Genomic DNA, 25,832 nt, shown 5'->3' with positions numbered 1-25,832 from the left:
ACGATTGTAATATAACAAATTAATGAAAATGATCGATGAGATTAAGGACAGCAGCTTTGAGTCCCCAGAATTTGCTCCGTCCGCCCCCGTGCGCAAACTCATTAAAGGAGTCATAAAGGCAACTAATGAAAATCATGACTGGTATCATTACAAGCCCACTGGTGTCCTCTCGCCTTTCTCCTCTGTGAGCGAGAGAATAAAGGCAGCTAAATTAATGTTCGCACCAATAATGTTACAAAACCACCACTGTCCTTTAAGTAGTATCTCTTCTCCTCTGTGTGTAAAGCCAACTAAATTAAAGTTCAGGCCAATATTGTTACATAACCATTTACACTCTGTCTCTTTGTTCCTCTGTGTACTTCTGTCATTTCAGGATGACAACTCCATGTTCTTTCAGTTTGGCCCCTCCATCGAGCAGCAGGCTTCGGTCATACTAAACATCATGGAGGAATACGACTGGTACATCTTTTCCATCGTCACCACATACTACCCGGGTTACCAGGACTTTGTCACCAAGGTAACTGCACTCAGCTGAGATAGCATGCACAAAAATCAGGACGTAAAGGCAGAGTATGCAGAGCAGAGGCCGTATTAGCTTCCATCTCTCATCACTTTAATGTCGCACTGGAAATATTTCAGCCCTTTACTGGGAAATTTACTGTATGAATAAACATTTTATTATAACGCTAGTCAGAGAAAGGTTGCGAAGCATTCAACTGTCTGTATGAAGCCAAGCACTGAACATCTGAACCTTTCTAATAATCCCAACTCGGAGGATTTTCATCAACATTTATATAATGTTAGAATGATGCATGTAACAACATCGTCACACAACAATGCAAAAGTTACTGCTGAACAAGTGTCAAATAAAAATGATTAAAAGTCTCTTTTACAACTCAGTAAATGGCAGGACTGATAAACACATGGAGAGCTTTGTGTTGAAGCTAAAGATTTGCTTTGGCAACAAACCAAAGTCTTTAGAAATCACTGGAGAAACAAGCAGACTACTGCCTTTTCATCAGCCTCTTCTTCCTCTGCCCCATCCAGATCCGTAGCACCATCGAGAACAGCTTTGTGGGATGGGAACTGGAGGAAGTTTTACTACTTGACATGTCTGTAGATGACGGAGATTCAAAGATCCAAAACCAGCTGAAGAAGCTCCAGAGCCCAGTCATTCTTCTCTACTGCACAAAAGAAGAGGCCAACACCATCTTCGAGGTGGCCCACTCTGTTGGGATCACTGGCTATGGCTACACATGGATAGTCCCCTCGCTGGTTGCTGGAGACACTATTGTAGTGCCTGCAGAGTTCCCCACAGGTAGGAAGTCTCATATAGCGGGGCAGCTCAAATGCAAGTGGTGGAGGTGTCCACTTGCAAAATTTATACAGTATGACGGGTCCAGTAAGGTTGGATCAAGCAAGGTGTAAAAACTGCACACATGAATCTTTGTTTTGTAACCAAATCCTTACGCTTGGGTGTAAAAAGCATGATGGCCAAGCAGACACACTGATGCAAGTGTTCATTGGTGAATTTTCTGTGCTTGACTCTTTCACTGTATTCATAGTTTAAAAGTCTTGTTGTCAAAATACTGCTGGGGGCTCGATTTGACGTTTTGAGATGGTTCAGTTTTGTGGTTCATACCACCGTACTCTGAGGACAGTTTGGGTTGAAATGGGCATCTTTACCTTTGTGAAGAGCAGTAAAAACTGTTTCAGGGAAAATTCTGCACAGTGGTCTTGGGCTTCTCTTGGATACAGTCAACAAGTATTTCTCAGTCTACTCATCCTTAAGTGCACATTTCTACCATTAACCTCACTTTTCTTTACATAGCTAGTTTTAAAGAGGCCATCCACTTTTTCAACCTGGACTCCTACTTCTGACAACAAATCTGCCAAATGCTTGGTGCTAATACCCTTTATGGTGAGTGAGGTGACACAATAGCAATGTGTCACTTGCAGTCCGAGTCAGGTTGCTTTGAAATTTTGTTAAAGGTCCAGATTAAATTGTCTGTCCGGATTCGGACAAGAGCCTGGCTGAGTGTGCGGGTGCTGCAGGAAATTCAGAATTAGGAATTAAAATTGGATCCCATTTTTATTTGACATAATCTCAGTGTGGAAAGATGTTTGCTTGCCTTAAGCTCAAATCCCTTTGTAAGTGCAACAATTACATTTTCTCGGTGGCCCCGGTCAGAATCAAATCCCCTGACTCTCAAACTGTTCCTCGATTCCACTGTGGTATTCTCCTTAGGATGACTTCCCAGCTAAGGAGGTCAGCAGTGGTATTAAAAAATCAGTCACCAACACGTACTTAACGAGCAATTTACTGTTGTGACATTTGAGAAAATTGTGACAATTACTCCTGTAATTGGTAAATGCTGAAAAGTAGTGTAAAAGTAGCACAAGAGTAATGTCAGGTTCACTGCTATTTTTATCTTAAGTTAGCTAACATTAGCTAACATTAGCTAACCCTCAGCCTCGAGTCATACCGGACCAAGTGAGGCTCTAACGGCAAACTGCTGTTTTAATGCCTAAGAGTGAAGCTTTCACGGTGTAGGATGAAGAATTTGATCAGTCTTCTTTCAAAATTTTCCATTTTACGGTCTTTGTTCCACAGTTTTTATCATCAGCTAAGGAAGACTGTGAGGTGAGGTTAAAAGTTGTGGAAAAGGCTGAAGTCAAGAATGAGCTTTCACACTCAGGAAAGTGTTTATTCCGGTCACTGAGGACAGAGTCTGTTGTCAGAGTCTGCAATGCTACCAGCACCTACGGCTAGCTTGGAAGCAGCAGTGTCATCTCGGTGTTGTTGTGGATGTGCTGTTGCTGTATCACTTTGGTGGTGTTAGCCTGCTACACACTATCCTAATACTTCTCCCTGAAAATGATGCAGTACTGAAGTGCCTGGGCCATCATAAGGAGAAGGCCATGTTAAAATGTCAGTAACTGGCATGTACCCTCATTCAATCCAAAGTCTAAGTCGTACATTTGTGTACTTGACACCACAGAAAGACCGCAGAGCCTTTGAAATGTTACTTTCCAATTTAGCTGTTCCAGTTAGCTGTTTGGATTTTTCCTGCAAGACAAGAAACAAACTGACCTTTCCTCATAAGAAGTGAGCGAGCGTTTCTCCCCCGCTCTCCCACCACAACACCACTGGAGGTCATTCTAACCTTTGAAGGTCAAATGTGGAACCAGAGTGACATCTAAGTTGGGGTGCATTAAACACACAACCTGCTCACGCAATCTGTCAGGCACAGCTGTCGGACTGCCTCATGTAACTCGGCTTTCAGTACTTGGGGGTGGACAAACGGTTTTAGAAAGGCCAACACTCAGTGGGAATCAAACCTTTAACTGTTAATGATGTTGCCAACATGAAAAGTAACTTTGCTCGACAGTGGAAGTCTAGCCTGCTTTACTCTCTCCAGGACAGTAAACCTCGGAGCAGGTAGTATATTCACACTGGACATGTGAGTCTGATAATTTGTTGGTGTTTGACTTGTTGATTTACAGTGAAAGGGAGATATTACACTGCTGCCTCTCCTCAGCAGTTTCTGGGAAATGGTTGCCAGGCGGAACCTGGGATCGTTGTGCCGCTCAAGCACTGTAACTCAGACTTTTTACCTCTGCCTACCTCCTTATTGGCATCCATGGATGATTTACTCTAAATGGGAGTTAAGGGTGTGTTTGTGAGCCTGGGTGTGTGTGCCAGTGAGTGTGTGTTTTTTGTAATGTCTGTGTGCATTTGTCTGTGAAATGTGCGATTGGTTCATGGTTTAATTTGCATGAGAAAATAAGGGGTGAGTGTTAGCAAATGGCTTGTGTGGTTGTGCTTTTGTGTGCACCTCGTATGGCAGAGGGCCAGAGTGTTTACATGTAGGCCACGGTGAACCAAACTATGGTGTGTGTGTGTGTGTGTGTGTGTGTGTGTGTGTGTGTGTGTGTGTGTGTGTGTGTGTGTGTGTGTGTGTGTGTTTGTGTGTGCTTCTATCAGATTGTCTGTTCCAAATTAGGGTTCCACTCTATAAAGTTTGATGTATCACCACATCAGTTATGTAAATCACACAACTTCCCTGGTGATTTATGTTGCCACAGAGATAATCGTGACTAGCTCATGTACTGCCTGAATGATTACAAAGTGGGGCTGCCGGAGTGGCTGTGTTGATGGACACACACAAACCTCTTTCAGTTAACAGTGTCATATCATGGGATTAATCATATGGGACGTAACGACATATAGTCAGCTAAATGTCATCAACCCACTGAATGCACGATGAAGAGGATGTGCCTATAGTCTAATGTAAACAACAAACTGGCAGATGTAAGATAGAGTAGACGAATTAAACGTTGATATTTAAATGATTTGACCTCAATGATCAGATCGATACAGAGATCGGAATATTGATCCAGTGGAAGACATTTCTAACTGTATAGCCATCATTAATTTCCACCTGTCTTGCTTTCATCTCCATGCAGTTCTGTTGAATAACACATCTTTTGGTGCTTTCATGGCACAGAAAAGACATAATCAGTAATTAGAGGCCTGTCTCTTTCAGCCTCTTTCGCTTAATTGCTTTTTTAATTTGAACAACAACCTATCTTTTATGTTCCCTAAAAACAAATATGCACGTTTACACATAGCTACCTAAGATCCGAACACAGTGCGAGCCTCCAGATGTGCTGAGGCAGACCACACCTTGCGTTAATATGTGTTTTGCCTTCTCTGGATGAGGTGTCCGCATACATAGCACATTTTAACACCAGGTGTAAATGGACTCTGTAAGTGAGTATACAGATGGCTGAGCTTCTGCTCACAGCCTTATTCCTGCAGGATCTGTCCACTGCCAATATGAAGAACATGATGATAGGATGTTACAGCTTGAGCAGTGACAGTGTAATCCTGCACTGAGAGCAGCCTCACCTTCATAATGAGTTGGTAAAGTATCTGCAAGATGAGCAATTTGGTGGCTTTTAGTTGTGATATTGCAGATGCATGAGAATGGTTAGATTAGAAGAGAATACTTTCCTGAAGTTCCAAAGCAAGTTACCGGCATGATATTTGTAGACGTTCGGTCAACTGAGATTCAACCTCAACATTATGAAAGCCACATGAAACCTGTAGTGGCAGTCAGCCACACCAACTTCTGAGCGATATGACACCATGGCACAGCATGTGACTGATGGTGTGGTGCTGTGTGCTCTGGGTGAATCCAGCAGTTCATGGTTCAGCAGAAGGTTCATGCTAGCTGTGGGGTGAAGTTGCTTACTAGGCACACTTAATAATTTGCACCATATGTGATGAAGAGCCTCCAATTCTCATGGGTAATTCCACTGATGCCTTCTTTAAGTGGCGCTCTGGGGAACCATCTCTCCTCCCACCCTCCTCCTTTCCTTTCCTTTCCTTTCCTTTCCTTTCCTTTCCTTTCCTTTCCTCCTTATTTCATGCTGTTGTTCCCTCGCCTCTCTTTATTTTCTCTCTCACTATTTCAGCCTCCTCTGCCTCTCTACTGCCTTCAGTTTTTTCTGTTTCCTTTGCTTCCTCATCTTTGTGTCTCTGCTGCTGTCTGACTTTTTCTCTCTGCTCACTCCGTCCTCTTTTTCCTCCTCGTTGCTCTCAGCTCTCTCTCACTCTTACTAACAGCTTTTCTTTCTCTGTTCTTCCTGATCAGAGTCACACACACACCACTGCTGCAGAGAGTGTGCTAACGTAACCACCCAATCTGACATCACTGACAATAATAAGCTGTTTCCAAAAATACCCAGTGACATGGTAGCTCTGCTGTTACGTTCTGCAATCAATTTGGCTACTTGTGGATACTCTACATCTGTAGTCTTTGTGATTTTCTTTGTACATGTGCGTATCTGTGACAGGGGGACAACTTCTGCCTTCAAACAGAGGCAGTAGCCAGTTTGCAGGCCAGAAAAAAGGCTTTCCGGATGCCACAGTGCTGTTCAGCTCTCACACTGCCGGTTGACATGACTGTGTTGTGACATTTAAACATGTCCTGGGAGATGTATGAACGTATACACAGCAGTCCCCAAGCTGTAGAGAAGAATACACCACACAGTGCATGCACATGTGCAGAACACACATGCTGCCAACACCCCCACACATGCATCTTCCTATGAAGGAATCTTTGGCATAAAATAATAAAAGTGAAGTGTGCAAAAAGGAGCAAGCGATGGGAGTGAGTGAGTGGGTGTTGATAAAGTGTCAACAGTGTGTGACATTAGATGTGGTCCTGGAGGGCTGGAGCTGTCAGTTGTGAGGCCCCATGAGGAAGGCAGGTTGCCAGGCCGCTTGTCTATTTCTGCCCACTGACATGGTAGTGGACTGGCTGACATGTGGTCATACTCTGTCAGATAGAAGCGGACTGACTGATGGACAGAGAGAGGGACGCATTAAAAGGCACACAGAGGGACAGATAGCCAGATAAATTGACTTGAAGGCAGTCCGTGCCTCACTGAGAGCCGTGTGACCCGAACCCAGAGGCGTCCAATACGCCCCAAACAGAAAGATCACTTATTGCCCATTTTCAGAAGTCATGAGGGCACTTGATGCTCAGAGTTTAGATAAAACCAGGCTTTTGATCTGGAAGGTTTCCACATTAAATTGACCATTCACTAAATTCACCCTCCTTAGTGTTGTCACTCCTGTCAAGCTTTAAAGCTTTAGTGCAACACATATGCAGTTTGCAGTGATAGCAGCGGCAGGTTTTCGACTTGAAATTCTCAATAAGCCTCGATTTCACACAGAAATAAACAAAAGCAGCCTTGTCATTTCTGGCTGATCGCTGTGGGCTGCCCCTTACACATTTCATCAGCTGGAGCTAGCTAACATAACCAAATGCTAACACCAGAAGTCAGTGAGTTGTTTGGGTTGTGTCCACATGGTTGAATACACTTATTTTAAGTTGCTTTGAATATATGTGTCAGCTAAAGAAATGTAATGAATGGGTTGAAAGCTTATTATAGGACTTTGACAAGGGCACAGTGGTGAGAGTCAAGAGTCCAGAGAAAAGGATGTGAAGATTAGAGATTACGTAAATTATAACTATACTACTATAACTTTGGCTTAAGTTTACATAAGATAGTTAGCTGGGCATGCTAGTCGTTGCTGCGAACATTAGAGCAGATAAACACACAGTTTAACATGTTCCTGACACTTTAGCTTTTGTGTTTTTGGTTTTGAAGAGATGATTAACAAAAAACATCAACACCCAGACTCTTTACCGAGTTTCATTCTTACTACAGCCCCAGTCATGGCACTTCAACACAGAGAAAATCTAAAGGTTAACAGACTGCCGTGTCTGGTTACAGACTGGAAAATGGCTACCAGTAGCTTTTGTTGGCCTGTAGTGTAATTCTGCTGTAAATTTGGTGCTCACAACCCTTATATGTTCAAAAAGTTTGGCCCAGTCCAGTACATGTGTGAATAAAGATCCATGTTTCAGAATGGATCCAAAGCAGACTCCTTGTGAGCTGAGCTCAAGGACAGTCCCACCTGTCATCTCTAACCGGATAAAATCCTGACAAGGGTGAACAAGAGAGCTAAATGATTGGTCATTAAAAAGAGATTGCACATTGTGCACTAGGCTCAGTGCCGGGCAGCAACGCTGTGTCATCAATTAATGGTGACTATTTGTCATGAGTTAATCATATTATCAATAACAGCAGTTTAATATCAATGAAACTCATTATCAAAATGTCAGCTGTGCTTTAATTGATGCATAATAGCCTAAGTTTCATCATGAGACTCATTGTCTCATTCTCATAGTATTTCTCTGTGTTTTCTTTTCTGTATTTTTGATTGATAATACAGCAAAAAATGATGAGGAAACACATTAATAAAGTAAGACAGGCCAACTTGGGTCCGTGCAGGTAAACCAGTGTCATTTGTGATTAGGTGACTTTCACTAGGTTACACACATGTGTTAGTTTGTGTGAATCCAAGCATGAACATCCTCAGACAGCCTTTCCTGCATAGATAAAGGTAAAAAAAAGAAAAACGTAAACTTGAAACTACTTGAAAATATCCACGTATCGTCCATCTACTCGCTACTCATTCCATGATAATCAATAGCAGAGAGGGACAGTGGGGTGGAGGAAGGACGGGCATCCTGGCAAACAGCTGAATGGGCTGATGGATGGTTGGAAGGGCATCGGGAGAGATGGGCATGGAGACAGAGAGAGAGAGAGAGACATCTACAAATGAGTGTTCATAAACAGACAGATTGTCAAAAGAGAACAGGACTCAGGCAGACAGAAGGACAGATAAACAGACGTACAGACAGTGCAAAGGCCAACAAACAGAGACAGACAGTGCTTTAGACAGACAGATGGACAAACACAGCAAGGTGATAGACGCTAGTCAGGCAGGATGGGAGTGCTATTCATCTGCTCTCTGAGTCATCACGTAGTGTGTGCTCTGTCTCTTGGAGTGTGTTCAAAACATACACTCTGTATACCCTAACAGAGTTATCCCTGTCTCTACCCACTTTAGTTTTCTCCATCTGTCTCTCTCTCCTTTGTCTCTCTGTCGCTCACTTCACTTTTCCCCATATAATCCGTGTCACCTCTCTCATTTTCATGCTTTATTTGCCGTAGATTCCTGAATCCTCGCCTGCATACCTCTCTATTTTTACTAATCCATCTGTTCCCTTCTCTCTCACCATCTTTTCTTTGTTCTGTCCACACCTCCTCTGATCCTTGTCTCTCTTCTTCTGGCTTTGCCCACACAGGTCTGCTCTCGGTGTCCTATGACGAGTGGGACTACGGCCTGGAGGCACGCGTGCGCGACGGCGTGGCCATCATCACTATGGCAACCTCCACCATGATGATGGACCGCGGGCCCCATACCCTGCTGAAGTCCGAGTGTCACGGAGCCCCCGACAAGAAGACTCCCATCTCAGGCAACCCAAACGAAGTGCTCAGGTGAGTGAAGGTGGAGGCTGGACTGTATGGTTTACTGTTGAGAGGTTCCATGACACAATGCAATGAGAGTTATCACATGGGATGGACACGCATGGGACACTGTACCACTGTAGCTGTGCATCTGTATAACGTCCATTCCATCAACATGTCCAAGCTGGATTAATCACACATTTTAGGAAGCAAGCTTTTTTGCTTTCAGCTGGTAGCAGCTGGTTAGCTTAGCACAAGCTATGGCTTTGTCCAATGTGGCTTTGTACAACGTTAACCAGACCTGCCTATCAGCAGCTCTTCAGCTCACTAATTAACATGTCATTTCTAATGATTTTAACTGGTACAGGAGGAAGTTACTGGTCCCAGCCAAGAAATAGCCCCACATAAACCTCTTGAAAAACAGTATTACGTGTTTATCAGTGAGCTTTAGAAGTGCTACCAGGCAGATTTTATTACCTTCTGACAGGCTAGCTGGTGTTTGTTGACCTCCTGAACGCCAATACCTGTAAAATACACATGACAGTTTGATCACATGACAGTTTCCAAGTGTATTAGTTTTTTTTGAGGGCTGCCTGAACGCACCAGTCAAGAAGAAGCTGGTTCAGTGGATTTTGGGATGCTGAGGGCAACAAAGGGGACGCCAGTTTTGTTCTTTAAACTGTCAATATGTTATGACATCTTCCGTGTTGAAGTACAGACTTTAAAGCAGACAGCTGTAATGTGTTGCATTTCAGTAAATTTAACACATTAGAGAATTGATAGGGGTACTCTATCGTCTGTGTTTTTTAAATTAAGACTGCACTTCACTGTTCAACTTCCTGTTGAATGTCGCCACTTGCCTGTTCTCTTTTACAGTATCTGTTACTGTGAGAACGTCTGAGTGCACTACAGCAGCAACGTTCTTTCTCCTGCTTTGTGTGCAATAAAACCAGCAATCCTGCACGTATCCCATGAAAACTAGCTCTATGATGTACAGGGTACTGTATAACAAAGTGCGGAGGCCACGCGTCTCAGCAGTGGTCTCATTTGTTTACATCATTTATTTGCAATTACTCTAATGTCTCCAAATTAATGTGGCAATGATTTATGGATGCTAAAATGCTACACACAGCAGCTTTAAAAGGTGCATGGGTTCAGGTGGTGCGACATCAACACGAGCATCCTGGCAGAGATCAGCACAACTATGGATGCAGCAGATGCCTGCACACACACGCACACACACGCACCTTCATCCCCTGCATACTGTGATCATCCTCCCCCCATGTAATAATGCCCTATGCACACAAACACCCCCGTCACATGCCCCATCCTCAGGAAAATCCAACCCCACCCCCTCAGCTGTCCGTCTCAGCAGCAGGCCTTTTGAACTGGTTGTGAAGCGCAGCGTTCGGCGGCGCTTTGCTCTGCGCACTGCCTAATTGGTCCCAATGGCGTTTCAGCCAACGAACACTAGCCCCTGTCGTGCTGTGCTCCAGAGCTCAGCGCTGTATTATATTCAGGGGCAGTTTCACCCCTCTGCCACTCTGCGCGTCTGCTGCAGCTGTATGTGTTGGTATGTGTGTTTTTATTGTGCTAAAGAGAGGCAGTGAAGGCCAGATATGTGTGTGTGTGTAGGTATTGTAAAGGATGTGCATGCTCAGGAGAGATTCTCAGCTTTTTCCCACAATTTCAACACATTCATCCCAAAATGCTAGTTTTCACACAGACACGTTCAGCCTCATACAGCGGCAGGAGGAAACAGGATCCTACAGGAGAAACACGTGTTCACCTTTTTTGGACTACGCTGTGAACGAGGGATCATTTTTCCGCTGCTGCTCCAAGCTTAACTGCATCCTGCACCGAGGCAGCGCAGCTTTGTTGTCCGTTCCAGTAAACTCTTTAGATGTCATTTCAACCCCTGTCTGCTTGTTCATTCCTTTCTGAAGCTTTGCATTTGTTTCACTGCTGCTTACTGCTTTGAGATAACGGTGGAGTTGAGTTTGTGACAGCTGCTGCTGCCCCAGAATACAATTCCCCTGTTCTGCTGTGTTGTTCCTCGCTGTGGTCTGCTGTGCGCCGCTCTGTTCTTCTCAACTCTGCTGTGGTCTTTTCTGCCACGTCCTGTGCTGCTCTCTACTCTGCTCAGCTCCCCCTCAACTCCGACATGTTCTTCTCTGTCCTCTCTTGCCCTATAGTCTTCTGCTTTGTTCTGCCCTGGTCTGCTTTTATATATCTGCTCGCCTCTACTCTGCTTTGTTCCACTTTATTCTCTTCTGTTGAGCGCTGCTCTCCTCTCTTTTCTGGTCACAGCTTCTTCTCTTCCCCTCGTTTTCTCCTCTCCTCTCCTCTCCTCTCCTCTCCTCTCCTCTCCTCTCCTTTCCTCTCCTCTCCAGCCATTGTCTGCGCTCCAGACCTGTAGTTTTATAATCAACTTAGCTGTGTTGTTGATTAGATCAGTTGTGAGTGCTGCTAAGATCCTTCGCCCCTCGCTGCCTTAACTAAATTTGTTTGGTGATAACCTTTGTCTTCAAGTGTTCAATCAAGAGATTAGCATTTGGCCTATAGTCTATATACTAGAAACTGAATGAGTGGCTGGCTGGCCTGCCTTGCTGGCTGTTTGGTTGCGTGGATGGATGTCCTGCTCCCTGGTTGGTTTACTACTAGGTGAATCAATGGATGAATAAATGAAAGAAGGGTGGGAAGGGAAGCATCTCAATCAAAGGGCAGGACACTCAAACATTGTTTGTCAATTTTCATAGAGACTTCACAGCAAATAATTAATAAATCAGGTAAAATGGCATATAAATGGTGCCAGTACCACCCTTACTCACATGTTGCCTTCATCTTGACTGGCATTGCTGTTAAAGTCGTGGTTGGCTGCAGTAGCGATGGAGGTAGCCGCAAGTGATTTTGCTGATGCTAACGTTGCATCGACAGACTCTTCACTGCTAGGAATGGCATTATCATTAGCTTACTGCTCCCGGCCTGGATTTAGTAGTGCTTGGGTAGAACTTGACTTTCGCAGCTCTGTTGTAGCTCATTGTCTTGACTCCATTCGTGTCTCTTTGTACCCTAATGGAGCCAGGCCCACATTAATGTAGAGTTAATGTAACGTTACTGCTGGCAGAGAAAAAGCAGGTGACAATGGGAACAGGTGAGCCTCATGCAGACCCCCCTGGGTATTGCAGTTTATTTAGCGCCATTATGAATCACCCCGAAAACCTGATATGGAGAGGGCAGAAACAGAACAGCCCTGTCCGATGAACTCAAATACCCTTTCATCAACATCACCAGTTATGTTCTAAACGTGTTCATTTGAATACATTTCAAGCTGGATGTTATTTAGCTTTTAATCATATAAACGTGGATATAGTAGTGGATATTACAATATTTTTATACAATTTAACTGTCAGTCTTTAGTTCGATTTGGTTTGGTTGGTCGATTAGGTTTAGTTTGCAGTCGCAGTCGTTCCATGGACTTTTTGTCCCCTCAAAACAAATGACCAACTCATGAGGAAGACCCCATTCACTGTAGGGTGAGCATGACTCTGGAGCTGCTTGGCCTATTTATTCTTTCAGATTTATACCAAGACCGATTTTTGTCTCCAGTTTTAAATTTTTTTTTTTTTCCAGAACGGCCGCCATATTTACAAACTTGAAGTTGAAAATTCAGATTGAAAATCTGAAGCAGCACAGCAAGTGGTGAAGGAAAAGAGATGGCGCTTGTCAATCATTCATTCCACAGCCTAGTGAAATGCTGCCTGTTATGAGTAAGTCGTGCCAAACCGCACTGAACGAAGCAACATTTGTGGGACAGCTTTGGAGATGGAGATTGGAGATGATCACACATCACATGTTTTTCAAGCTTGCAGATGCATCAAAGTATGTAAACCACATCTAGTTAACATGTTGGTGCTCTGTTGAGTGACGGAGAATCGCTGTATGGTCACGGTCATCCTCTTGACTTTGTAAGCCATACATTATGCCGATCCCTTCATGCTTTGCATTTCCTTGTCCGGCCCTCAGAGCTTCATAGAATACCACAAGAGAAGGACGCGTCACTCGGCTAAGTAAATTAAGTCCACTGTAGCCAGCGCTGTGACATTCCAGCTAATGCTACAGTATGAGCCTGACAAATGAAGATAGCGAGAGGAAGAAGAGAGCAAAGTACAGAGAGCAAAAGACACAGTGAGGGAGAGACAGGGAGACAGTGAGAGACTGCTGCTGAGCAATACACAACAGTGTGAGAATCATGAGTTTGACAACAGTGGCCCTGACCTTGCCAGGCGTGGACAGGTTCCAAATGAGCTTGGAGTTGGAAAGGTGTCAAGTGCTTTTAAGCTCTGTGGACATTTTTGAACTTCTGTGGCCCCAGCGAGGCTTTCAACAGAGTGTGTGTATGTGTGTGTGTGTGTTTGCATGTGCGTGTGTTCTGCTGCGTGCGTGCAGTACACTCTGAAGCAGCATTTTGACCCCGTTGAGCTGTGGGATGAGTGTACGCCAGCACGATGGACAGCGTGTCCACCTGGATGTCTGTGTGTGTCTGTGCATGCTTCTAGTTATTTCAGACTGAGCCTATAAAGGCCAGTGGAGTGTGTGTTTGTGGGGCAGGCCAGTGGGAGGTGTTAAAAAGGTACCTGTTTGTGATGGGGCTTGATTGGAACTAGGTCAGGATGCTCCTGCTTCCTCTCTCGTCTTTCTCCCCTCTCCCTCCTCTCTTCATTTTTATTGCCGTCTTTCTTCCTCCTCCTAAATCTTTTCATCTGTCTCTGTCACCAAATCTCCTTTTCCCCGCCAGGTTTTTTTCAGTTCTTTACTTTTATGTAGTTATATTTTAGCTCACATAATCATTGCCTCTCCCTCCGTTTTTATTACATTATGCTCTCTTTCTTCTTTTTCCGCCCTCATCTGTAGGCTAATGTAACTTTTGATGCTTGTCGAGCTTTAAAAGTTTTATTCTGAAATGCTCCGAAATTTCGAGAAACAAGCGAAGAAGAACGTTTCCTCAAGTGTTTCAGTAATTATCTCTGAAATGTCAAGAATCCACTCTGTTCAAGGGCAGCCGTTTTTGACTTAATTTCATTCTGATTACTTTTCATTAAATGCTGTCCATCATTTGTCAAAAATAAATCAAATCAAAGCACACATGTGGCGTCCTTTGCTGCTTCTCCCTCCTCCCTTCCTTTCTGCGGCTCTGTTCCTGTCTTGTCATCTCTCCGCTCTCTTCCCATTAGCACAATTTATTACACTGTTTACACATTCGCTTCCCGTGTCTGAACGCACATATGGATACCACTAGATCCATACTTGTGCAAACGCATGTACACACAACAAATTCACACCCACGCAACACATTCAAATCGTGTACCCAAAGTGTGCATGCAGCAAAAATACATTATTTTTATCTGCCCCGGTGCCATATGGGGCATGTTATCATTCTCCATATACATAGATTCATCCTCTGAAAATCCAATAAGTACATTGCACCACAGTAATTGCTAAGGAGTGTAATTCATGACTAATTCATGTCAGGGTTAATTTATTAAAAATGACTTATCAATATTTCACGCAACTCCTCCATTATTCACACCAGAACATGCGCTAAAACGTATCTGTGTCAGGCCATGGAGTTAGCATGGCAAGTGTTTGTCTGTGTGTGTGTGTGTGTGTGTTTATGTGTGTGTTTATGTGTGTGTCTGGCACTGAGTTGTTCTGGTTTACAACGGTCAGAATTTGCCTGAAATAAAGAGAAAAGTAGGAAGGAAGGATTGAGAGAAATGTCTGTGAAAATGTGAGCCGGTTATTGAAGCGGATGTTTTCACTGTAGATTTGATTGGAGCTCTGCCTGCTGGAGTCGGTCAGTGTCACTCGTTTTCCTTCGCCAGGTGGAGACAGCTGCTGCTGCTGTTTGAATTTTAATTCACCTGCTGTACAGTACGGGTGAGATGCTGGAAACTGACAGGTTCAACAGGATATCAAAACCAGAGGGTTAGCGGGTGTGTGTTTTTATGGTATTCACACACGTGTCCACGGTCATCTTAACATCATGTCATGATACATACAATACAGTTACAGAACAGATGGAGGGGATCAGTGTGTAGATTTGTGTTCACATGTTTATTTTGTGTCTCTGGCATGGTAAGGAAGGCAGTGACGGTGACTGCCATCCAGCTTTGCCCCAGTGGACTTGAAGACAACTTACTGGGCAGCGTCCAGATGTGGATGTAGTATTTATACCCCTGTGAATGCTGAGTAAACGGTCACTGTTTAAAGTGCGTAGAGCGTTTGTGCCTGGTTTTAATGGTAGTGATACAGGAAGTTGAGAGGAGCTGACAGAAAGCAGATATGATCACATGCACCCCATTTACACTTGATATTAAATGTGATCTGTCTCTGTAAGAATGGAACAGTGTTAATGCGAGGTGTGAATGTGTCATGGTCACGATCTGACTGACCACATCAGAAGATGGTCTGGCTGGCATTGTGTTTGGATCTTAGGTAGATGTAAACGCAATCCGTACAACATGCTGACATCCGTACACATCATAGCATTGATAGAAATATATATTTTTTAGCGAACCTAAAACATGGCGTGTTCAGAGAGCAAGCAAACAAGAAGGCTGTAAGAGACAGGCCTCTAATTACTGATTGTACAGTATGTCCTGTTCTGTGCCATGAAAGCGGCAATAAAAATTAAAGCAATACAGGTTGGAAATGAATGAAGGCTATACAGTAAGAACTAACTGTGTGTGATGTTGCACTCATCTGTGCAGCTGGTCTGCTGTTAACAAGGCATATAATTCATCTAGTCACAGAGCAGCCTTCACACCGGTACTGCAACACACCGGGACAGACCAACACAATATGTCGGGACAAATAATTAAGAATTTGTCTTGTTTCTTAAAAGGTACAAAGTTTCCACTAACTCAACAACTCACAAAACTCTTGGGGCTGATTTACCTGAATTACGTGCAGGTTTTGCTCTGGAGGACAGAGATCCGATCTCAACAAGCGTAACGAGAGTGCCTTAAAAATACCGGGCGAAAATGCAAAAGGCAAGATCGGACCATTTATTATCCAGGTAACATCCGGATAAAGATTCCATTTTATGACACAGGTGTAAAGGGGCTGATGTATGGACACAAAGTCAGAGTGATTTCCTGTAACCACAGTAGTCACAGCGTGATGACAGACGAGGGAAGAGAGCGCTGCAGCCTCGTAGTAATATGTCCCACCCCCCCTCGTCTTCTTTGAATTCCACCTCTCTCCCTCTCTGTCTCCATCCCTCCCACCCTCTGCGAGATTACCGTTACCATAGTAACACAGCAGATTGGCTTGGAAGTCACAGTGGTTGTGGCTGCCATGGCAACACACGTATGCTTGTGTTTCGCTCTGTTACTGCTGTCATCGTGTGTAGGATGCGCACACACACACACACACACACACACACACACACACACACACACACTGTAGACACACATTAAGGCCCCACGTCGTTCCACGTAACAATACCTCGCTCGGTAAAGATTAAACGGGACACGGCGTCAAGTCATTTTGTAAATGGCTCATGATTCATGCAGCAGGTTCTATGCACTTTGTATCAGTGCCAAGGCTCAGCGGGACGGGCTGGTTAGCTGGACACATGCATGAGATGGTATGATGCTGGATGATTTCACTCATCACAGCCCACTGGAAATATCAATATTTAATACAGGAAATTGAATAAGGAAGCTGGCATTAGAGTAATTGCTGGATTATTACATAAATCAATCCCATCTGTACACAGGACCTGCGTTGATAGATATGTACACAGATAGATAGATAAATAGATCAATTAATCGACTGATACATACACAAGTACATAGATAGGTACGTATAAACATACATAGACACACAGGAGGAAAACCAGCTCTGTTCATGTTTCAGTTTCTTGATCTGCTCCAGCTGAAATGTCAGACAGGGTTAAAGTTGAAACAGTCTGAACTTTGGGTGCAGCAGTGAGGCGCTGTGTGACGGTGATGAAGAGCTGCAGTGAGGCTGAGCTGTGAGGAAAACGATGGTTCAAGACCCACTGATGCTGCTGCTGATCATGTAGTCCAGTGTCTACAGAACCCACACGAGCACCGAGCCAGTCCTGTACACACACAGTCACACACACACACACACACACACACACACACTTGTACCTTCTTTTGTCATTTATATATTCATCTACATATATATGGTGTGCACGGTTTTGAGGCAGTGTTTCCATAGAAACAGAGAGAGAGAGAGAGAGAGAGAGGAGAGAGTAAGGGGTGAGGGAGTGAAAGAGTTCCGGATTCTGTGTGTGTGTGTGTGTGTGTGTGTGTGTGTGTGTGTGTGTGTGTGTGTGTGTGGGTTGACAGCGAAGTGATTTGAGTTCACCTGACATAAACATTCCTGTTCTCATATACACACACTTACACACTCCCACTCACATTCACCATAATCACTGCAAGAGAATACAGTGTTGAGTGTCTGCTTGTGTGTGTGTGTGTGTGTGTGTGTGTGTGTGTGTGTGTGTGTGCGCGCGTGTGCACGTGTGTGTGTGTGCATGTGTTTGCTGTGTACAGTTGATGGGAGGTGAAATGATTTCACTTGACAGAAACAATGCTGCTTTCTCTCGGTTTCTCCTTCGCCACACAAACACACCGACTGAGGCAGACATGCAGAGCCAGACGCGAACGCACACACCAACACGCCGCGATCTGACAGGCTGCTGCCGGTGCATCATATAATGCTTTTTGTTACATTTAGACACAAACTGCATTAGTCATTTCTGTGCCTCCTGTCTGTGTCCCTCTCCCTACAGCTCGCTGTATAATTTGTCAATGGGACACAGCAAGACTTGGTCAGTTTATTTTTAATGTGATGCAACCAAAATTTTTTTTTTTAGTTTCAGCTATTGTTTTTCTTATCATGTCTTATCATGTCAGGCTTGATCATGTGTTCTGGTGCTCCATGTGCTGTTGCTACCTCACTAATAATTGCATTATAGTGTAAAATTGGTACCTGAACACACATCTTTCAATGTGTATTTCATTTTGTAGGTTTTTAATGTGCCAATTTATTGATTAGTCAGTCCAGCCGAAATCTCTGTCCAGCCAGGGAAAAAGTGCAGTTAGCTTAGCTTAACTTAGCACAAATCACTGGAAACAGCTAGCCTAGTTCTGTCTAGCAGCACCTCTAAAGCTCACTGATTAACACTTTATATGTAGTTTGTTTAATCTGTACACAACCCACGTGTAAAAATGACAACTTGCCATTTTCCAAGAGGTTATATCTCTTTCTTGGCTGCCTAAGAACTTCGTGGAATCTCTGTTCCCGGCCAACAAGTCTGGCACATAATCCCCAGCAAAAATGCCAATTGTGATTTTTACTCTATAAAAAAGATATACTTGTCTTTGTGCGCATGATGGCTGCCTCATGTGCCCTGCATCCACTTAGCACTGATTGTCCTTAGATATTATCATGACATGTGCACAAGATGCAATATGCACGTGGACAGTAGGGGCAGTATAAGGGCGGTGTGGGGACAGTAGCAGATACCCATAAGGTGACATCAAGCCGCTCTGAACTGACTGGCTCATTATATGCTGTCCATCATGGTGGTGTTTCGAAACATCAATTGTTGCATTGGCAGGATGAGAAGAACATGGCCTGAGTTCTCTGGTGTGCCCTCTAGTGGTGTCCTCCAGTAGCATGCATAGTACATAGGGAAGTAAGTGAACAGTGACAAATACAATCGCAGCTTTAGAGGTACCTTTAGACAGAGCCAGGCTATCTGTTTCCCCCTGTCTCCAGTCTTTGCGCTAAGCTACGCTAACATGCTGCTGGCTGTAGCTTCATATTAAGAGGACAGACAGAAGGGCTGCATCCGTCCCCTGATCTAACGCTCTGTTATTTTACCGTCACATCATTGAGCTTGAGCGCATTGAAACTGAGACGACTGGAGAGATAATTGCAGAAATTAATTTTAGCCTTGTCTTAAAAATCATCACTGTTGTTTTACACAGATGTCTGTCTGTAACTGATGACTAATGTGTATTCATCTATTTGTATGAAAAAGCCGTGTGTACCTGGCAGATGATGAATTTGTGTAATGTCAGTAGGTTTGTCTGAAAAGGTAAAAACAATTTCATACACAATGAAACTTTAGTGGTTATTGAGTCGTCAAACGACATCATGATAGAGATATATGTACAAAAGCTGTCAGTGACAAACACATTTTTCAGGTGCCTTCATAAGTCTCTTTTTCTGTCTCTCTCCTCAATGTTTCCCTGTGCAGGTACCTGATGAATGTGACGTTTGAGGGGCGTAATCTGTCGTTCAGCGAGGACGGATACCAGATGCACCCCAAGCTGGTCATCATTCTGCTCAACAAGGAGAGACAGTGGGACAGGGTGAGAGAGACACGGGAGAGAGTGTCCATGAGTGGTTGTGTGAGTGCGTCTGTATTCACGCTGCTGGTTAAAACATGTGGAAACGGTCGTAAAACAGCCGTGTTTTTAATGTGTAAACCAAAGGCAGGGTGGTAGCAATGCCAGTGAGTTAGCTGTATCCTGGAAGTACAGTACCTGATTGGTCCATCTGTCTGTCTTTCTATCTGAATCTCTTATCGTCTGATTTTCACTTAAGTGTTTCAAGCCTCAAGCTTTATAGGTGCTGCTCTGATTAGATATTATCAACTCGGCGAAGGTGCCTTTGAGCAATACACTGCAGCACAGGCTCCAAAGCGGTGATGTAGGAGCAATGTCTGCATCTGTTCATTTTAAAAGTTTGGAAAGCTACTACATACTGGTCATCATTTATCTAGCTTTTCTTTGCAAAGTCATCCTTCGGTTTGCTGATGCTGCACTCAGAGCCTGTGTGCCAAAATGTGTTTTTTTTTTTTTTTTTTTGCTGGGTTTTTTTGGAAAAATGTCTGAACTAATATTGAGCAAATAATTATCAAAATATCACCAGTGTCTATGTAATGCTGGGTGCATTTCAGTGTGCATCTTGATAAATGAGGAAAGGTAGCTCCGAGGATCATCCTGTACCAAGTTAGTGTTGCAGCAAAAAGACGTGCTTAAAAGACACGATTCTCAGAAAGGAAAAATAAAATGTGCATGTTGTGCACTTCCACTAAAAATGATCTCTGTAAGAGTAACAGACCTGCAGCTACTCAGGCAGTGGAAGGAGGACAGAACTTATGGCTGGATTTGCTTAAATTGTGACTTTTAGAAAACAGTGTGTGGGCCGTGTTGTTGACAAGGGGTGATGCGTTTTTTTAGGCAATTTGTAGTCCGATGAGACTAGTGGCTTGTTACTGTTCTAAGTCTGTTATAAGTAAATTGGCTTGTAGAATTACCCAGAGAGAGAAAGTGGAAGAGAAAATGGCAAACAAATTATTATTTTACTTTTCAGAATAATCAGGGCATAATTAAGTGCCAAAACAGGAAACTGAAAAAGGAAAATGGATATTGAAATGATAAATTGATATTGTGGCAATTTCAAAATATCATTATCAGCGATCACAGCAAAGCATTTTCCCTTTTAATTTTCCACTTTCGCTTTTAGTTTGGATTCTGAGTTAAATTGGCGCCGTCAGTCTCACCCCTAACTTTATTAATGCAGATTGATTACAATGAAATACCATCGCAAAGCAGAGGCACTGATGGCGTGGATTCATTCTGACAGAGATGATGACCTTCATCCTCAGGAACAAAAGCTAACACTCTGTCCAGTCCGCCGACATGGCCGACGGCTAAGTTAATTTGTGTGTCTGTAATGCGTAATGTCACAGGCGGTCATTTGGATTCCGTGCATGCAAATAAACACATGCATGATTTAAGTGCAGAACTGGGCCTCAGCTTCTCCATGTGATCGGTCAGCTTCCTCTGAAGGTGAAAGCCTCTTATTGTACAGATGGAGAAACTGCAAGACCTTCTCTGAGTGCGTCTGGAGGAGAAGGTGGCAGAGCAGACAGGGCAACAAAAATCCTGAGTCAAACACTGAACCACCAACCTCAAATGAACCTGATGCTCCCCGCCACCTGCAAAGTCCCCAGCATGCATCTGTGTTTCCTGATGCTCACCCTCCATTGTTTCTGTGTCCTATAGTCTGACTCCTTTGACTCTCCCTATTCTTTATTCTCAGTGTTTCTCTCTTTCTTCTGCCTCTCTAATCTATATTCTGTCCTCTGATCAGAGAACAAGGTGAATCACTCCCCCCCCCCCCCCCCCCGCAGCCTGCACATCCCCTTCTCTTTCCTCCCCCTCCTCCTCCTCCCGCTCCCTCACTCATGTTTAATTCTTAGCTTGACTTCCAGCTGAACCACTTTTCTTGGTTCTTAATGAGTTCCAGCTCCTGCAACCATCCTTCCACTGCACCTTTGAAGTAGTGTGAAGACTCTGTAGTGTCCAGTCCAGTTTACTCCCCTCTGGGCTGATTTTAACCCTTTTCTCTCCACCTTCCTCCCCCTTTCTCTCTCTCCCTCCATCCCTGTCTGTCTCTATCACTTACCTTTGCTCGCTCTTTGTTTTGTCCACACAGAAGAAGGCTGTATCGTGCCCCAGAGATACACAGCCTTAGCTTGTCCACTCCAGGCAGCCTTGACAAGTTTGTGTTCCCCGGAGTGCACTCTGTGTGTGTGTGTGTGTGTATACATTTACATATTTAATGAGTGTACAAGCCTGATTTTACACACTTGCACCTCAGCTCCCTGTCCTGCCCTCTTTCCCGTTGTCGTGTGTCCACTTAGCTGATGGTCCACATCCATTTCCACCCACATCTTTTCCCCCAGTGAAAGTGGCCCACCGGGCTCTTCTGCGGGAGAGGGCACAGGCAGAGTCTCCAGGTATGGTTTCATGCGACCGCCATCTGGGGGAAATTGACTAATTGATGACGCTTATTTGGTGGAGTAGAGCCACAAGGGCTGGAGGGCCCTCGAGACGTACAGCTGGACGCTCCTCCACAGAAGAGCCTGCATTTTGCATCTGAATGAGCTCCATCTCCAGCTTTCTGTCTCTGTCACACAGACACTCTTTCGCTCAGTCTACAGTCCCGCTTCTCTCTGCAGACGTAGCTCTGTCTCACTTCATGCATGTTTGTCCATGTCCCAGTGCACCCACTCTTTGTTATTTCTTTCTCTCTCTTTAATCTCTCCATCCACCTCCTCCGTCTCACTGTTTCTCTCCCCGTCGTCTCCTCTTGATCTGAATTCTGCTCTTTCCCCCGTTCCAGTCTCGTCCTTCATTTTAACCTTGCTCTCATTCTCTTCTCTGGGTCCCAGTCCTCTCCTCTGCTCTCACTAACTTTCTCTGTCGCCATATGACTTATATATTTTATTATCAGTCATAAAACCCTCTTGTTCATATGTCCTTCTATTGGCAGATGGACCCATCACAATTAAGCCGAGATAACAGGAAATGAGGCTGTTAAACCCTAATCAGCGTGAGATGCTTTTACATAACAAGCATGCAAATGCTTCATTGCTTTTTGGTGACGTGTTTTTTAGTCTGAATTCATTTTTGAATTTGATTCCTGCCCAGTGATTCATTTCAGATGTGCATTTTACTCTTACATTTTAGCATCGAATTGATGAGCTACTTGTCTGGACTGAAGACTAATACCATTGTACACCAGTATAAGTGCATAATTTTTTTAAATGCGGGTGCTGAAAATAGGTGATTGACTACTTTCCCATTGCTAGTAGACGAGTGCCTTTCTGCTTTTTTGTCTAGTATGTCGTGCTAACATCACAAATGTACCAGAGTACAAGTAGTAATAGTACGAGTACTAGCCAACCAGAGGCAGAGTAGGGCAGGTCATCCCTTCGCCATCACTGCTGGTCAGAGTTGGAGCTAATAAATAACCGTGACTACTGCATGGTCATGTGACCCGGGGAGGAATGCAGTTGAACCCTTTCCCACTGCAGTCAAAGGCCAGATGTTAGTGGGTGTCAGTGGGTTTTTTGTGCAGTGTGAAAGAGGCTTAAGAGTCTCCATGATTGCAGTTAAGTTACATTGAGGAACAAAATCTGTGTATGACATTTTTTTTTTAACAATTTTTTTGGGCTTTTTAGCCTTTATGATAGAGACAGCTGAAGGTACGACAGGAAAGGGGGCAGAGAGAGAGGCGACGACACGCAGCAAATGAGCTGCAGGTGGGGGAGTCAAACCTGCGGCCACTGCAGAGGACGGACAGCCTCAATACATGACATATACAGACATTTTTAAGGCAATCTGAATGTTGTTTGTTTGCCGCATGTCTCTGCAGGTGGGTAAATGGGAGAATGGTTCCTTGTCCATGAAGTACCACGTGTGGCCTCGCTATGAATTATATGGAGGGGCAGCAACCAGGGAGGATGACCACCTGTCCATCGTGACATTGGAGGAGGCCCCATTCGTCATTGTGGAAGACGTGGATCCGCTGAGCGGGACCTGCATGAGGAACACCGTACCCTGCCGGAAACAGATCAAAACACTGTGAGATTCAAAGCTCAGATAGACCGAACCGGTATCAGAGTCTGGGGTAAAAATGTGTGAGGGACAAGAAGAAAGCTTCATTTTAACTAAGCACACATAGATAGAGAGCAGTTTTTACTATCCATCTGCCACAGTGGCTCACGGATCTACCTACTGCAGAACTGACCAAAGTAGAACCGGAAAGAAAAAAACCTGGCAAGTGGCTAACTTTTGCTTGTAAATGATGTTAATTTCCCATGGCAGCTGCACAGAGCCAGAGGTAGAATCAGTTCACACTTCATCTGTGTGACAGTGCCAGAAACACCAAACCACGACTACAATTAAAAAGTCAGACAGAAGTCCATCTTTGATTAAATGACTATCTGTCTGTTTATCTGTGTATGCAGTAATCAGACAAAGGAGTCAGGGATCTACATAAAGCGCTGCTGTAAGGGCTTCTGCATTGACATCCTGAAGAAGATTGCCAAGACGGTCAAGTTCACCTACGACCTTTACCTGGTCACTAATGGCAAACATGGCAAGAAGATCAATGGAACGTGGAACGGCATGGTGGGAGAGGTGAGGAGATAACTTTGTGTCTCTGTGGTTATCTTTCCGTGGGCATGTCTGCCTCTTACTTTTATATTTGCAGCCTGCTCTGTCCGTAATTGTGTGTAATGTATTCATCAGATTAAGATACCCAGAAAAGGCAAACCTGAAAGCCTTGCCATCCACTAAATCCTCAGTCGGTGGAACGCTGCTCCTTTATGCTTGTCATGATCATGCATGTGTGAATTATACGACAGTCCCATTTGTAGTTTGTTGCCAAAGCCTGCAAATGAAGATTTCACCTAATTCACACTTTGCAACGCCATCTCATTGTCACTGATGTTCCTGCTTTTTCAGTGGTGGTGTAAAGACATTTGGGCATGCATTGCAGAAAGACAGTCTGCCAAGGAGAGCAGAATGACTGCTTTCCCTCCCTGTGGAGGACTATAGCATAAAATGCTCCAATTACAAAACAGGCTTTGGTGCACAGAGGGCTCAGCTGCGGTGCAGAAGTTGAAACTGACATTGAAAATTAAACAGTAGTGGTTTTTCAATGGCTGATGGCAACACCGATACTGTTCCCTAAATTCATCCCTTTAATAGAAATACAGTAATGTCTTTCATTAGACCTGACCTTTTGTTTCTTAAACATACAGATTCCTCTCTGATCAAATAACTTTTTCTCATTTTAAACAACTTTTGGATCCTCACAGGTCATTTTATGGCCTTGTAAGGTAATGAATAAAAGTAGTTTTATTTTCAAGTCTTTTAGCTCTTTTAGCTTTTAGCTCTTTTGAAGTATATAAATTGGAGTGAGCCAGTTTAACACAGATGGTGCCATTATTCTATAGCCATTAAACTGTGCAGTCAGCCTCAGTTTAACTTTAGAAGTTCCGACTGTTTGCACAGTTTACAGAAGTTGTTTCAAATTCTCACCACTGTGAAATAATTGTGTATCATCTGCAAATAAAATACGTTTCAACCCAAATTCCCATTTGAGTTCACAATTAGATACCTTTCTGCTTACACACTGCAGGCGTGTGACAGCTATGCGGTCATTGCCACAAAATAATGTGTAAAGGCCATCAATGTGCAGTCAGTGAGAGCAGTCTGGTTTTTGTTAACGTTTCATTAAACCTGCCAAGACTTCATAGCACTCTTGGCATGACATCCTACGTGAAGGTGAAGGTGAAGAAAAGATCAAAGGGGAGACCGAGTTACAGTCTATGTTCACCCCTTCGCTATATTTAGCTTCCGTAGGAGCAGCCTCAAGGGTTCATTTCCTCTTTGAAGTGTGTTTTCATACCTTGAATTATGAGCTTTCCTTTCCGGGTCAACCCTCTGCCCAACAGACCTAACACTTATGTCAGACGGGCTATGCACCTCACCCAAGGGTGCGTACAGTTCAGTCAGCTGCAACAATTCACTTTGGGCTCTAAACATTCCCTAATCGACATTGGTCCCAAGGTAAGGTCGTTGTCAGTTCTCATACTTCAGCCTATAAGAACGAACTGCACTTGTGCTGACTGACTTCTGGTATTTGTTAATGAAAGAAAAAAGGCAAACACATCGATCGTAGCCCAAAGGTCGTAGGTTGAAAACACGCTATGGACGCTAAAGTTTGAGCGACCTTCAGAAGTCACCGACAAGATTACGTGTCCATTTTGTCCAATCTTTTGCTCTTCAATTTGCATTAAACTGACCCGTTTCATCTATTATATAAAGCCATTTAAGTCATGCTGCCAGTCAGCCGGTGTATTTAGCGGCCATGGAGCTGTAAGTGTGGTCACCTGTAATAAACGCTATCTCCCTTACTAAAAGGGCCGTAGTGTCTCCTTCTCACCTCCACAGATGAATGGTCATCGGGAGGATGGAGGGGGTGCATTCGTCTCGACACACAGACACGCATGCAGA

General features: G+C 44.0%; 1 protein-coding gene across 3 annotated transcripts in view; it reads left to right on the top strand.

Annotated features, from left to right (window-relative positions):
* Positions 1–25,832, top strand: part of grin2ba (glutamate receptor, ionotropic, N-methyl D-aspartate 2B, genome duplicate a) — a 119,077-nt gene that overhangs the window by 68,287 nt on the left and 24,958 nt on the right. For all 3 annotated transcript variants that reach the window (XM_076751730.1, XM_076751728.1, XM_076751729.1), the window contains exons 5-10: positions 374–517; positions 1,048–1,318; positions 8,736–8,928; positions 19,208–19,322; positions 23,182–23,390; positions 23,777–23,948. In XM_076751730.1, coding sequence (XP_076607845.1) covers positions 374–517; positions 1,048–1,318; positions 8,736–8,928; positions 19,208–19,322; positions 23,182–23,390; positions 23,777–23,948 — 1,104 coding nt within the window. The remainder of the gene's footprint in view (positions 1–373; positions 518–1,047; positions 1,319–8,735; positions 8,929–19,207; positions 19,323–23,181; positions 23,391–23,776; positions 23,949–25,832) is intronic.

The sequence above is a fragment of the Chaetodon auriga genome, chromosome 16 (genome assembly GCF_051107435.1).
Source record: "Chaetodon auriga isolate fChaAug3 chromosome 16, fChaAug3.hap1, whole genome shotgun sequence".
NCBI classification, from domain to species: domain Eukaryota; kingdom Metazoa; phylum Chordata; class Actinopteri; order Chaetodontiformes; family Chaetodontidae; genus Chaetodon; species Chaetodon auriga.
This window is presented reverse-complemented; position numbering and strand designations above follow the sequence as displayed.